Source organism: Scylla paramamosain, chromosome 32, assembly GCF_035594125.1.
Source record: "Scylla paramamosain isolate STU-SP2022 chromosome 32, ASM3559412v1, whole genome shotgun sequence".
NCBI classification, from domain to species: Eukaryota; Metazoa; Arthropoda; class Malacostraca; order Decapoda; family Portunidae; genus Scylla; species Scylla paramamosain.
The window spans coordinates 2796255-2809473 of record NC_087182.1 but is presented as its reverse complement, the minus strand read 5'-3'; the positions used below and the strand labels follow the sequence as shown (position 1 = coordinate 2809473).

At 39.8% G+C, this 13219-nt stretch overlaps 1 protein-coding gene across 1 annotated transcript; it reads left to right on the top strand.

Annotated features, from left to right (window-relative positions):
• Positions 1-1091: 1091 nt before the first annotated feature.
• On the top strand, positions 1092-5875 carry LOC135089044 (glutamine amidotransferase-like class 1 domain-containing protein 3, mitochondrial). The gene is made up of 6 exons (XM_063984233.1): positions 1092-1278; positions 3218-3358; positions 3519-3664; positions 3819-3988; positions 4181-4257; positions 4952-5875. The coding sequence occupies exons 1-6, from the start codon at positions 1189-1191 to the stop codon at positions 5087-5089; spliced, it is 762 nt and encodes a 253-aa protein (XP_063840303.1). The 5' UTR covers positions 1092-1188; the 3' UTR covers positions 5090-5875.
• Positions 5876-13219: the final 7344 nt, after the last annotated feature.

The window sequence follows — 13219 nt, the reverse complement described above, 5'->3', positions numbered from 1 at the left end:
CTCATAATCAGTTCAGCTATGAAACTTAGCCACATGTAAGTCACGTATTAGTACTGAATAAGCCAAATACTACAAGATAATTTTGTACCCTGCCACTCACATGTTTTAATTTTAGTTTCATAGCAGGTGTTATCTTGTTTTTGTTGTATCCAGGTATTAATAACTGCAGGTGCCAAAGGTAATTAAGTATTTAGTTAGGCACACTGGAAAGGTAAAAGTTATCATAAGGTTGAGTTATATGTAATTTGAAATATAATATTCTCAAGAGATTGTAAGGGTGAAATATAGAATGAGTTAAAATCAATGAAGAAAGCAAGCCGCACGTTCAGTAGTTGATTCATTTGTCCCGTTTTTACTGATAAGAGCCTTGGGTGATTTGCATGAAAATCTTAAACCTCTGATGGAATTCATTATGCTTTTGGAGAATTTCTGTTTCTTCCTGATAACCAAATAAGTGAGTTTTTCCTACTTCACAAGTCCGAACACCAGTATTTACCTATTTTAACTATTACAGGATTGTCAAATACGTAATGCCTTGTTTTATTCCAAATTAGCGTTCATTTATCTGCATTTTGTATACTGCTTTCTTTGATAGTAAACATCTTCTAGTAGTGGTGTTTAAAATGTGTTGTTGCTGTCAATCTCTCCTTCAGTCTTAGTTTGTAATGGTGGATGACAACAGTGAAAGCAAATAGTCGTATAATGAGACTTGCCTTGTTAAGTTGTCAGGAGAGGATGGAAAGAATTATAGTTTATAATGTTGGAATCCAGTTTAACATTCTAGTTTATAATGCTGGAAAGAATTGTAGTTTATAATGGTAGGCAGTAAGAGTCAATGCAAATAAAATCTTTATAATTAGACTATTGCTTTGGCAGGTGTAAGGAAGCCGAAGTCACAGCCAAGGATATCAGAATAGGATTCGGACGTAGCCATATTTAGTTTATAGGAGTAATTTTACCAATTTCCAATTATTATTTTACTCTATCTACAGCAGCTACTTTATTTAATTTAAAGGGGAGGATAGTAGGAATTAAACCAAATAAAATATAAATTATCATACTTTTTGGCAGGTGAGAGGAAGCCAAAGCCACAGACAAGAGCCTCAGTCAGGGAGCTGGACGTGGTCACTTCACTCCAACCTTCAGGTACAGTCAGTGGCAGCGGTACTTCTCTTTTCTGCCTCCAATATGCTGAGTGTGGCCAGGACAGCTGCCAGGAGCCTGCACCTGCGTCTGTTCTCCACCGGCGCCTCCATGCAGGGACCTGCCGTGGCCGTGGTGAGTTTTGGTGGTGTGGTGACTGGTGATTCCTGTTTGCCGGTGGTGGTGATGGTGGTGGTGGTCACTGGTGTTGGGGCAAGCAGCAAGAAGCCGTCAGGTTCACGAGGGAATCCTTGTGCGAAACTTGCGCCTTACATTCATCAATCATTCCTATTCAGGAATTTGTCTAATCGTCTTTTAAAGCACCCTAATGACTTGGTTCTAACAATCAGATTATTGAGTCAACTTCCTTTAGCTTTTCTTGGTGATAGGCACAGACGACCTGGCTACTGAATAAAAAATCAGGCGATGAACTCAGTCAACTCCTGTCATCTACCACTTTTTGAAAACGAATTCCTTCCATTTCTTTTTGACAACTTATCAAACTTGAACCCGTGCCTTCTGTATTACTAACCCCATGGAATCTTCATGTTACCTTGTTCATATCGCTCTTATATTCCTTTGCCACTTAAATACCTTCATCCACGTCCTTCTCACGAATGGCAATTTAAAAGCTTTGATCAATGGTCAGCAAGAGCATTTGGAGGGACATGGCTTATTTAAGCCCAGATATATTGTGTGTATGCATGAATGTATTTTTTCAGCAACAGTGTGTGTTGTGAGTGCTTGTTCTTTGGTGCTTGAAGCTTGAATACAACATACTAAATGTTGTGTCAGTGTGTGTGTGTGTGTGTGTGTGTGTGTGTGTGTGTGTGTGGGATGACTGTATTTCTTATCCTTGGATATCTTTGTTAAATGGCACTGACCTTGTTGCAAAAGATGTAAAAGCAAAACTTGTATTCTAGGCAAAATTGCTGCTGCACATAGTACTGCCATATGTTGAATTGTTAAATTTTTACAATGAGACCAAACTCCATCGTGAGTACAAAACTGATATTTGTTACTGGTTTTTTGTTATAGACAATTTTGAGCATAAAACACATTGGAAATACTTTCTTATGTCTCTTCTCCCCTCATCTCCCTACAATCCTGGGGACTCGTCAGGAAGTGGGGTTTATGGGCAAGGAACACGAACCTAACTTAACCTTATCGAACCTAACATGACCTGACCTGACCGAACCTAACCTAACCTAACCTCATCCAACTTGATGTAACCTAACCTAACCTAACTAACCTGACTTAACCTAATGTTTATTGCAAACTACATATATTTCACATAAAAAAAAATATATATAATTGCTTACCTTAGACCTGATTGAACCAGAATGGTGGCCACGATTAGAGGTCATGAGAAGAAGAAAAAGAAGGCACTGTGGATGCATTTGAAGGGAAGAGAGAGAGAGAGAGAGAGAGAGAGAGAGAGAGAGAGAGAGAGAGAGAGAGAGAGAGAGAGAGAGAGAGAGAGAGAGAGAGAGCTCATTTTCTATTGTCTCATCTTGCATTGCTTCAAGTGGAATTTTACTTGGTGTCACTCTTCAGACGATTTACAACTTATATAATTCTTAATGAAATGCTCTTGCCTTCTTGACTCCTAATAGGATTATTAGCCTAATCTAACTCATAACAAGGATCCCTTCCCCATCAACCACAAGCAAAATTAATTATTAACCTAACATAAGCTCCAAACACATTGAGGACTCTGCCCCCTTAGTTTGCTGTTAAAGTTAAATTAGTACGATAACTTAGCTTCCTTTCCCCTATCTCCTTCACCATCTCTTCTTCCACTCAAACCTGTCCTCTTCCCTCCTCTCATTTTCTCTTGTGGCAGCATCACTGTCACAAGAGAAAAGTGTGGCTGCACCCAGTAGTGTATCATCACAGGTGTCATAAGAGAAACCTTCCTGATGTGCCGGTGATGTGGCCTAACAGTGGCCTGTCCTTGCACCGCTGCTTTGCTGCATATGCTAGCCACCTAAGGCACCTGATACTAAAAAGGAATACATTTATAGATGTATGACTGATTTTCTGAATAGTAATGGTAATATTCTTCTCTCAGGTGCTGTCTGGGTCTGGGGTGTATGATGGTGCGGAAGTCCATGAGGCCTCGGCAGCTCTGGTGGGGCTGACACGAGGCGGGGCCGAGGTGACGTGCTATGCTCCAGATGTCCCTCAGATGCATGTTATTGACCACACCAAGGTAAGCAGCACAGAACCTTGGAAGTGTGGTGTGCAGGTGTATGTATTGTTTGCATGCATCATATCACTAAATGTTACATTTCCAGAAAAGAAAATATAACATTCTTGGCTATAGATATTTTCTTTATTGCTTAGTCTTAGTGATGGTGAATGTGTTGCAGGGAGCCCCAGCAGAGGGTGAGAGCCGCAACGTGCTGGTGGAGTCTGCACGCATTGCCCGAGGTGAAGTGAAGCCCCTGACTGAGCTGACCAGTGGTGGTGCTGATGCAGTGTTCTTCCCTGGAGGGTTTGGAGCGGCCAAGAACCTGTGAGTGGCTGGTTGGAAGGCAGGGACAGGGGATAGATGGGGTGTAGGCAAGGGTGTGTGGTGTCTTTCAGATCCTTGGGTATGATTTGTGTTCATGTGTGTGTGTATATCATAGCTGCTTTGCCCACGTGGAAATGTTAACTGTTTGCCACAGGTCTGACTTTGCTGTGAAGGGAGGAGACATGACTGTGAACAGTGAAGTTGAGCGAGTTATCAAGGACTTCCATGCTGCCAAGAAGCCCATTGGCCTGTGCTGCATTGCACCTGTGCTGGCAGCACGAGTCCTGGGAGGCAGTGGTGTAACCCTCACTCTTGGACAGACTGGTGTGTGCTGCTTTGGTTCTTAATCATTAGTTACAATAAGTACTTGGTTCTCATTGCGTGGAAGAAATTTTTAAAAGTTTATTTTGTTCTATATTAGACTCTTATCTATGAGACTGAAGTGTTATAACATTGAATATGTTGTTTTCACAAGCATTATTAAGAGCTGTAATCATAATTTGTTCTCTGTTACAGATGATGGTTCAGGCAAGTGGCCTTATGCTGGAGCCATTGAGGCTGCCAAGGGCATGGGAGCTACAGTTGTAGAGAAGGTAAGGAACTTGTCTCTTTTCTCTAAGAATCTGAGGAGGTTGATCAGTAATATAATTATGCCTATTGGAGAAATTGGCTGAAATTTTGTAATGATAGTCTTGTGCCTACTATTGTGCCTACTATGCATTTCAGGGGCCATGTTGCATTATTTTTTAGGAATAACTAACAATCAGATGAATTGGGATCATACTTCAACTGTTTTTAGACACCACTAACTTTTGTCAGTGTGGTGAAGTAACAGAAGTGGATAATAAAGGCTCGGAACATGTGAAACAATGTCATTCCAAGACATGCATTGTAGATGAAATGGCAGGAGACATGATGGATGTACAAGTTATGCAGATGTAATACTTGGGACACTTTTATTCCTAATTGCTATTAAGAAACAAATCATCCTCTGTAGGGATGGAGCATGGGGAGTGATGTCACAACACTGTCGTGACACCTTCATGTCTGTGACAGCTGGCTGGATCTTAGTTGCACTAATTTACAAGGCTAAATGGCTTTATTATCTGCTTTTGTCACTTGACCATAGTGATGAAAATTAGTGGTGTCTGAAACACAGATCAAAGCGTGATCTTAATTCATGAGTATGTTAGTGAGTTATTCTTGAAAAACAATGTAACTGCCCTTGAAATTCATAGTAGTCTGAAATATTTCTGTAGAGATAGTGAATTGGATATCTTGCCACAGAGTGTTGAGGAAGTGATGGTGGATGAGAACAACAAGGTGGTCACTACGCCAGCCTACATGTACAATGGAAAGTTCCATGAGATCCATGACGGTGTGGCCAAGGCTGTCAGTGCCCTGCTAGGCCTCATCAAGAGTTAGTGTGGGATGGACAACAGTGTGTGCAGCAGCCACTCCAGCCAGTGTCTTGCATGTGTTCCATCAGTGTTGTTATAATGCTTGTCACAGTGCTGCAGCTTAGCAAAATAATGTAACCACCACATCTCTATGTATAAGGCTTCAAAGTCAGTCACTCTAGTGCAGTGTGAATATTATAGCAGTGTGAAGAGATGGCACTTCACTTGCAGTTCAACTTAATTTGAAAGACAAATATTCATATTTTTTAATAAAACCTGTTCTTTGCTCTTTATAATAATAATGGCCAATTGTAGCACAGTATTCATACAAAGGTGATAAAAAGATAGTTGGTAATGAATTTTTGTGCATTTTGAATGGTAGTTATAATTTGAAAATGAGAGGGAAGTACAGGGATTCATTCACTATAAAGAGAGCAAGCATGTGGTGGCTTGTAGCTAAACCAAGAGCGACATTCAGTATCCAATAGAATAGAGATCTGAAAAAAAAAATGTCTATCTATCTTGAGAACTATTATCAATAGTGATTATAGAGATAATGGATTTGTTTGAAAGTATGATTTGGTAGGCAGGAGAAAATTGGAGGTAGGATTGTGAAGTCCTGGATGTCACGTTGTAGGTGGTAGGAAGTGGCATTAAAATGTGATATGTATGTATTTTAAAAATTAACAATTTAAAGAAATAAGGTTGTCATTGCTCATGTCATTAAATTCTAAGGAAACCCAGGACTGCTTTGCAGTGCACAGGTTAAAGACAACCATTGAATTTCATAAATAAATCAGAGGGTTATGTACATTTGACAGTATCTATACTTCTCCCAAGAACTAGCCTGTAAGGGATGAAATTGTCTATCTTGTTGACAGGTAATGAGCTCATGAGAGACGACTTTGCTTTTGTTTTATGTTACTTATGAAAGAAGATGAAAAGTCCCAAAGAAACGAGGACCTAGAACATGCCTCTTGATTCCCAGAGTTGAGTATTTCCAACCCATATAGTTATAGATCAGCTTCCCTGATGTGTAAGTAGTCATGACCAAAGTAGAGGCCAAGCATCTGAACACGCAAGAAGGAAAAGCCTGGCTACAGTGAGGTGAAGGCTCATCTGATGTGCCCCTCATTTTGGCTATGTGAGGTGTCAAGAGATGACAGCTGCATTTGACCCTCATTTCAATAAGAAGTGTAGCTGATCTCTCTGCATCTTGAATGGGACAATAGGAGCACAGTGCAGGAAAGGCTTGGCAGTAATATACTCTCGATGGGTTGACTCTTCACCCCAGGACCTTGTGGCAACTTTTTGTAATCCAGAGAAGTTGTGCATGTTAGAAGAATTATCCCACCCAGATTTCATAAAACTGGGCTTCAGATAGGGAAATTAACCAGATCTTTAAAGTGCTTGATTTAATCTAACAGCATAACTAACCCAAACATTATTTATATACTTATCAGGTGTAATATGAACCTGGTAATGCATGTGGAATGTAAATGTAAATTTCCAATTCAGAATTTGCTCCATAGGGGCCATTACAGTAGTTAATATTTTCTGTTATAGTTAACATTTTGTTAATATTTTCTGTTTTAATGTTTTGTTAATATTTTGTTATAGTTAATGTTTTGTTAATATTTTCTGTTAATGTTTTGTTAATATTTTGTTTTAGTTAATGTTTTGTTAATATTTTGTTATAGTTAATGTTTTGTTAATATTTTCTGTTATAGTTAATGTTTTATTAATATTTTGTTATAGTTATAGTTAGTTTTGTTAATATTTTCTGTTGTAGTTAGTTTTGTTATAGTATCATCTCTTTTATGTCATTGTGGTGGATTGGAGCATGAACTCTGCATGGTGTGGCAAGGCATCTGTGACAGATGGAGGTGGACTAGTGTTGCATCCACTACCTTGTGTTGTGCTATTGGAGACAGAGAAGAGGAGAGAGCAGTGAGAAGGGACTGGAAAAGAGAAAGGAAGCTCTGATGAAAGCTTGGTACCAAGATGTTAAGGTGAATTAAGTTATTTGTATTCTTAAGAATAAGTAAGACAGTTTCAATGCCTGCATGACATCACAGCAGCCTTAATACTCCTGCCTGGAGTAAGCCAGTACATTTGTTGTTGGCAGGGATCCATCAAGGCTGCTGGTGTTTATTCCTGCTGCTTGAGAGCTTGCTTGGATTGAAATAATTATGGTTGGGTTTTGTGGCTTAGATGGTTTAGTATGCTGTATTAGTCACATATGCAATACAAGATAGACAAGATAATTGCCCTGAAGGAGGCAGGCACAGCTACAGTCTGTTTATATGATTGGAAGGAAAATAATGGTTTGCCACCTTGGAAAAGTTCTAGTTGTCCTTGAAAGGCTTCCTTGGGGGCTGTGAATGTGGTAAAATGTTTTGTGGAGTGTCCCATGTGTGGCATTGTGCCAAGTGAATCCTATAATGATTGGCAAGATGTCTTTGAGGTGGCAAACCACAAAGTTCTTTCTGACAACATTCATGCCACTGCCATACTGTTCACTTCATTAGACTACCAATTTGTAGATTTCCTTCAGAGCAGTCTGGGCTATCTTCTGTGTTTTGCTGGTTTAGTATGGCCTACTTTCAAAATCAAAGTTGCAAAACCCAGCTGTAACTACATAAACCCAAGCAGGCTTACATTCAGCAGAGAATAAAGCAGCTTTAATGGGTACCTGTGAGCAGCTGATGTGCAAGCCAGCACAAGGCAGGAGTGGTGAGGCTGCCTTGACATCATACAGGTACTGAAGATGTCTTGCTTTATTCACCCTTAAGAATGCAGGTAAGAAAATTCACTTTTGTGTCTTGGCACCTTGAACAGTGTGCAGAAAAGAGGATGAAATTAAAGGATGGAAATTTTAGGGGATTGGAAAAATACACTTAGTGAGCTGAGCTTTTACTATTTTAGATAGTTATATGTGTGCACTATTTTAGGTCTCTCTTGCTTACACTGAAAATTGTGTCATGACAGGGTGAAACAACAGGAATTTTGAAAGTGCTATGGTGGGGTGAAGCAGGGTGGGGTTGAAGAGAGGGGGCTTGTGTGGTAAGTGTCTAAAATCAAGAGAAAAAAAAACTGAGAAAAAACTGAAAAGAGGGGACTTGTGTATGAAAGTATGCCTCTTGAGAAAGAATCAAGTCTCAAAGATGAGAAAATCTCAAGCCAGAAAAAAATTGTACATGTTGCAAAAGTGAATGCAAAGTAGGGATATGAAAGTTAAAGGAAATTTTCTGGTTAAGAGGGGATGGAAGACATACTGGGTACAATAAGAAATTGAGAGCAGAGGATGATGGCAGGATGATGACTGGGAAGGATGCTATAGGAAAAAGATGGGCTTAATATTGAGGGATTAAATGAATGCATAAAATGGTAAGGAACCAAGGTTGTTGCAGTACAAATATAGCAAGAAATGAACACATTAGGAGCATTAAATTAATCTTTGATAAATGGGGAGGAAGCTTTGTTGCATTCACTCTTCATTTCTTCCATTTACATAGCCTTCCAAAAAACTCAACCACTTGTCTTAACTTGCTAGACTCGAAACTCAACTCACATATAGCTTTTATCTCCATTACACCACCATCATCCTCTGTGATCAAAGACTAAAGTGGTCTCAACACATTCAATCACTGCAATATTAGGCTCCCTATCCACTTTCCTTCCACCAATCCCTCAATATTCAATGCATCTTTCCTACAGCATCCTTCTGTTTATTTGGTCATCCCTTGCTCTCCTGATAAACTCTTCATGCCCTTTATCTGCCTCCAAGATGTTCTCATCTTTAAACTTACTATGCAAGTGTTCTCATCTTTAAACTTCCTATGTCAGTCTTGTATCCCCACCCTTTATCTGCCTCCACGATGTTCTCATCTTTAAACTTACTATGTAAGTGTTATCATCTTTAAACTTCCTATGTCAGTCTTGTATCCCCACTTTGCACTTACTTTTGGGTCATGCACAACCTGGTTCATGGCTCAAGTTCTTTCTCTTCTTTCATAGACACCATTGGTTCTCTACAGCCACACTCCTGCCTATGCCTATCTTTTCAGCCCCAGCCATTCCTGCTTCACTTCACTTTGCTTGTTTCCCTGTCATCCCACCAGTCACTCCTCCCATATCACAGCTCCTATTCTTCTATATCTCCATGACAGATAATTTCAAGACACACACACATGAGCTTTCTTATTGTATCTTCGTAATAGCCAATCTGCAATTATACACAAGCTCTTCTATCCTTCTTTATCCCTTAAATATTTGTAGCAGATCTCGTATGTGCCTGCCCCATCCCTGGTCTAGGCTCACCAAGATTCCCCTTCCATCATGTGACAATCCCCCCCATCCCCTCTTTTTTCATTTTCTTTTTTCTAATTTTTTTTTCTTTCCTCTCTCTCTCTCTCTCTCTCTCTCTCTCTCTCTCTCTCTCTCTCTCTCTCTCTCTCTCTTTTTATTTACACAAATCAATCAATTATTAATTACATAGTTAAAGAGTATGTTACAAAATATTTATACAGCAGGCGAAAGGGAACAACATTTTTAGTGTTTCCTATCTAAAAGCCTCACTCTAAATGTTACTAACAATTGTTACTCTGGTGCTTATGGCAACCAGACGTTCACACATTCCTTGAATTGCTGCAGATTCATTTTAATGAAGTCTATCTGTGCAGCAATTAAGGTGTTCCATAGTTTACCATAATGATGGACGTACTGGCGTTGATGGTGCCAAGTACGGCATCGACACTGAAATAATTCAGCAGGCATTAAAGTGACAGGCCGGATGGTCACTTGTGCCCGCCGCAGGGGCTGGCGGAGAGCTTGGAGATGCGGGATTCGCTGTTGCTGTATTTTGTACATCACAGCGAGGCCCGCTACGTCCCTGCGATGTTGAGAGTGGAGCTTTGGCTCATTTCTGGTCCCACTGTCCTTTATGAGCCTCGCTGCCCGAGCCTGTACCCTGTCCAGGAGGGAAAGATGCCTGCCACAGCCCACAAGGGTAGGTGTTCCGCAAGGGAGCTGCTCTCCATAAGGGTAGGTGTTCCTCAAGGGAGCTCTCTCTCTCTCTCTCTCTCTCTGCTTCTAAACAGGTGGTTTGTTGACTTCTCAATTCATGGGAGTTGAAGGATTCCAGATATAGTCAGCGTGAAGCTTGACAGCACATTAAGTGTTGTTGCTTCTTGGTGGAGATACGAGCCCCTTGAGCCCAGAGACTCCTATGCTGCCATCACATCATCGTCATCTGGAAACAAAATTCTGGGTATAGAAAAAAATAAAGTATATTGTATTATTATTCAGTGAGTTTTCGTGTAAAATGAAGTTTAAGTGAAATATCACAATCCATATTTTTGTATGTTACAATTATGATTAAAATCTGTCGTTGTGATAACTTAAACAATATCAAAAGTTCTTCTAATATCTAATATATCAACTTAAACTACTGAAAAAAAGAATTATAATATATATATATATATATATATATATATATATATATATATATATATATATATATATATATATATATATATATATATATTATATAAAGAACCTTCACACATTCGCTCTCCACTAACTTACCACGCACAAACCGCCTCAAGTTCATCACTTATATCCAGACCAATAGTCAAATCACGCTCTCTGTTACGCGTATTGGCACTAAAACAACCTGGAGAGTAATTTTCCTGGGATTTCTATTGTTGTGCTTTGATTAGTTCACGAAGCGCATCCAATGGTATAGTTGTCTTTCTCGGATGTTACTGGTCTAAAATTCGTTTCACCTTAACCTCTATGCAAATGAAGTAATGAAGTAAATCACTATGTTCATCTCGATTTCCCGAAAGATAGATAAAAGCTACTTAGGCACCATGTTTATGAAGATAACCATACGTGACTCTAATCTGTCCTCTAACCAGTGACCATCGTTTTCCATAACTCCAGGATTCAATGACGTGCAGCATTACACTAATCACACGTTAGCATTAGTGAGAAAGCATTTGTTTTACTATGTACTGCAGGAAATCTTGCTTGGAAACAAATTCTTCACCTCTGCAGTCCTCGCTGTGGACTGTGTGGCGTCTTTCTTACTCATTATACTCCTAACACTAGTACTAGTGACAAAGCACATTATTACATCATGTACTACTGCAGGAAAGCTTGCCAGGAAACAACAAATTCTTCACCTCCACAGTCCTGGTAATGGGCTGTGTGGTGTCTTTGCTCAACATAACACTTCTCACAGTTTAGCACTAGTGAGAATCCATATGTACTGCAGGGACGCTTGCCTGGAAACAAAAAGTCCTCACCTCCACACTCCTCGCCGTGGGCTGTCTCTCCCTCGATCCACGCCTTCACGGTGGCTTCATTTGATCCTTCGTTAGGGTAGCACAGACTCAGACAGAGTTGGTACTGAATAAACGTGGTAATACCGCCCCGCCTGCCATCGCCACCAGTAAGGATTGGACACACAGGAAGACACCGGCTACTACTGGTCACTGCTGCAGCCTGCTGGGAAACGAACTCTGTAATGTTTCAAGTGGTTCGGAACAAATGAATAAGTGAATGGCAAGAACTCAAGTTGAATACACTTGACATTAAAGGTCACACAGGACTACTGTAGACGCCGTCACGTCTATAAGGGATCATGATGACAAACGACCCAGTCGTTTACTCGCTTTAATGCGGTTAGCCTGTAGTGACAATTAATTTGACATCAACACGATGAGTATTGAAATACAATAAAACATTCGCATGCACTTAAGGCACATAAACATCATAAGGAGATAGCATTCCATCATAATAAAGTGCGACATAATAACCAAAATACATAATGGTTTACGCTTTAACAAGCATTCAGAATAATAAATACGCAAATGCAATACATGTATAATCATTTCAGTGTGTTTTGACATGTAGCAGTCACTGCTAATTAACCACAATGCAACACTTACGACTATGAGGATCGGCGTTTGAGGGTCTAGGGTTTATGGAGAAAACAGAGCGAGTCGCAACACCTCTCCCTCTGAAGACTGGGCACAATCTGTCCCCTTCTGAGGCCGCTGGGCCAGATATGCGAACCCGGGTGACCCATACCTCTACAGAGATCCCTCTGTGCCTTATCTACCCTTCGCGCCATATCATCATCAACTTTACCACGTAAACACAACCCTCACTACCTCTCAACAGCTAAGCTCTCCACAGCTAGTTCCTCTCACACAACTTCACTACTGCAATTAACTACTATAATTAATGCAGTTTCCTTAATTTCTACTCTTTCCTTAGTGTTACACATGCTTCATATTAGTCTCTCGCCACCAGCCTCACAGGACCTTGCTAGGCGACACAACTGGCGACTACAAGCACGGTGAAGATAAGGCAAAGAAGCGGGGGTGACAAGTGGGTGATAGCTGTGTGCAAAGGAGGTGGAGGAGAGGAGCAAGTTGAAGAAATGAAATAAGCCACTCAATAGTGAAGCCGAGGGATTCTGAAGCGATATCTCGGAGGCAGGTGGTTCGAAACAAATGGATACTTAGGATACTTTTCAAAATCACTACCGCAGGACATCCTCAGTTTAACCCTCTCCCTGCTATTTCGTTCCTATCATCCCTTGCAACTTTTCAGACGCTTATTGTTGTACTATTTTTGTGAGTTAAGTAATTCCGTAGCCTGGAATATAGTGTTAATCTTTGTATTCATTCTATACCTTATCTATCCATGCGAACTATATACTACTATGGATGCTACCAAAAGATGACCATAGCAGTGAAATGATTAATACCGATGAAGTGTTCTGGGAAGACAGCAACGTGGACCATCTAGCACTTGGATTTCATTAAATTCAATTTTTTTTTTTCAAAATTTGTAACGCAGGTCCGGACCTGTTCAAAAAATTTGAAAAAAATTTCCGATAATTTTATTTTTCTAAGCTTACAGATTACATTACGAAATGCAGAATAGGAATATTCATATAAAATATATATATCAAAGGAAAAACGTGTTTTCTACGCATTTTATTTTTTTTCAGAAAGTGAAAATTTATTTTTATTTGTACCGTACTCCAAAGAACTCAAACGACTATTTTACTTATGTATAACGGTTCTTTTTAAGTAACCAACATATCAGAATTGTTATGTAAAAATTCTTTAAA

What these genes read in the sequence shown, in the direction of transcription:
- LOC135089044 (XM_063984233.1), top strand. Translation starts at nt 1,189, where the DNA reads ATGCTGAGTGTGGCCAGGACAGCTGCCAGGAGCCTGCACCTGCGTCTG. An exon ending in AGGGACCTGCCGTGGCCGTG is followed by an intron (nt 1,279 to 3,217) that starts GTGAGTTTTGGT and finishes TTCTTCTCTCAG; the next exon opens with GTGCTGTCTGGGTCTGGGGT. An exon ending in GAGCTACAGTTGTAGAGAAG is followed by an intron (nt 4,258 to 4,951) that starts GTAAGGAACTTG and finishes ATCTTGCCACAG; the next exon opens with AGTGTTGAGGAAGTGATGGT.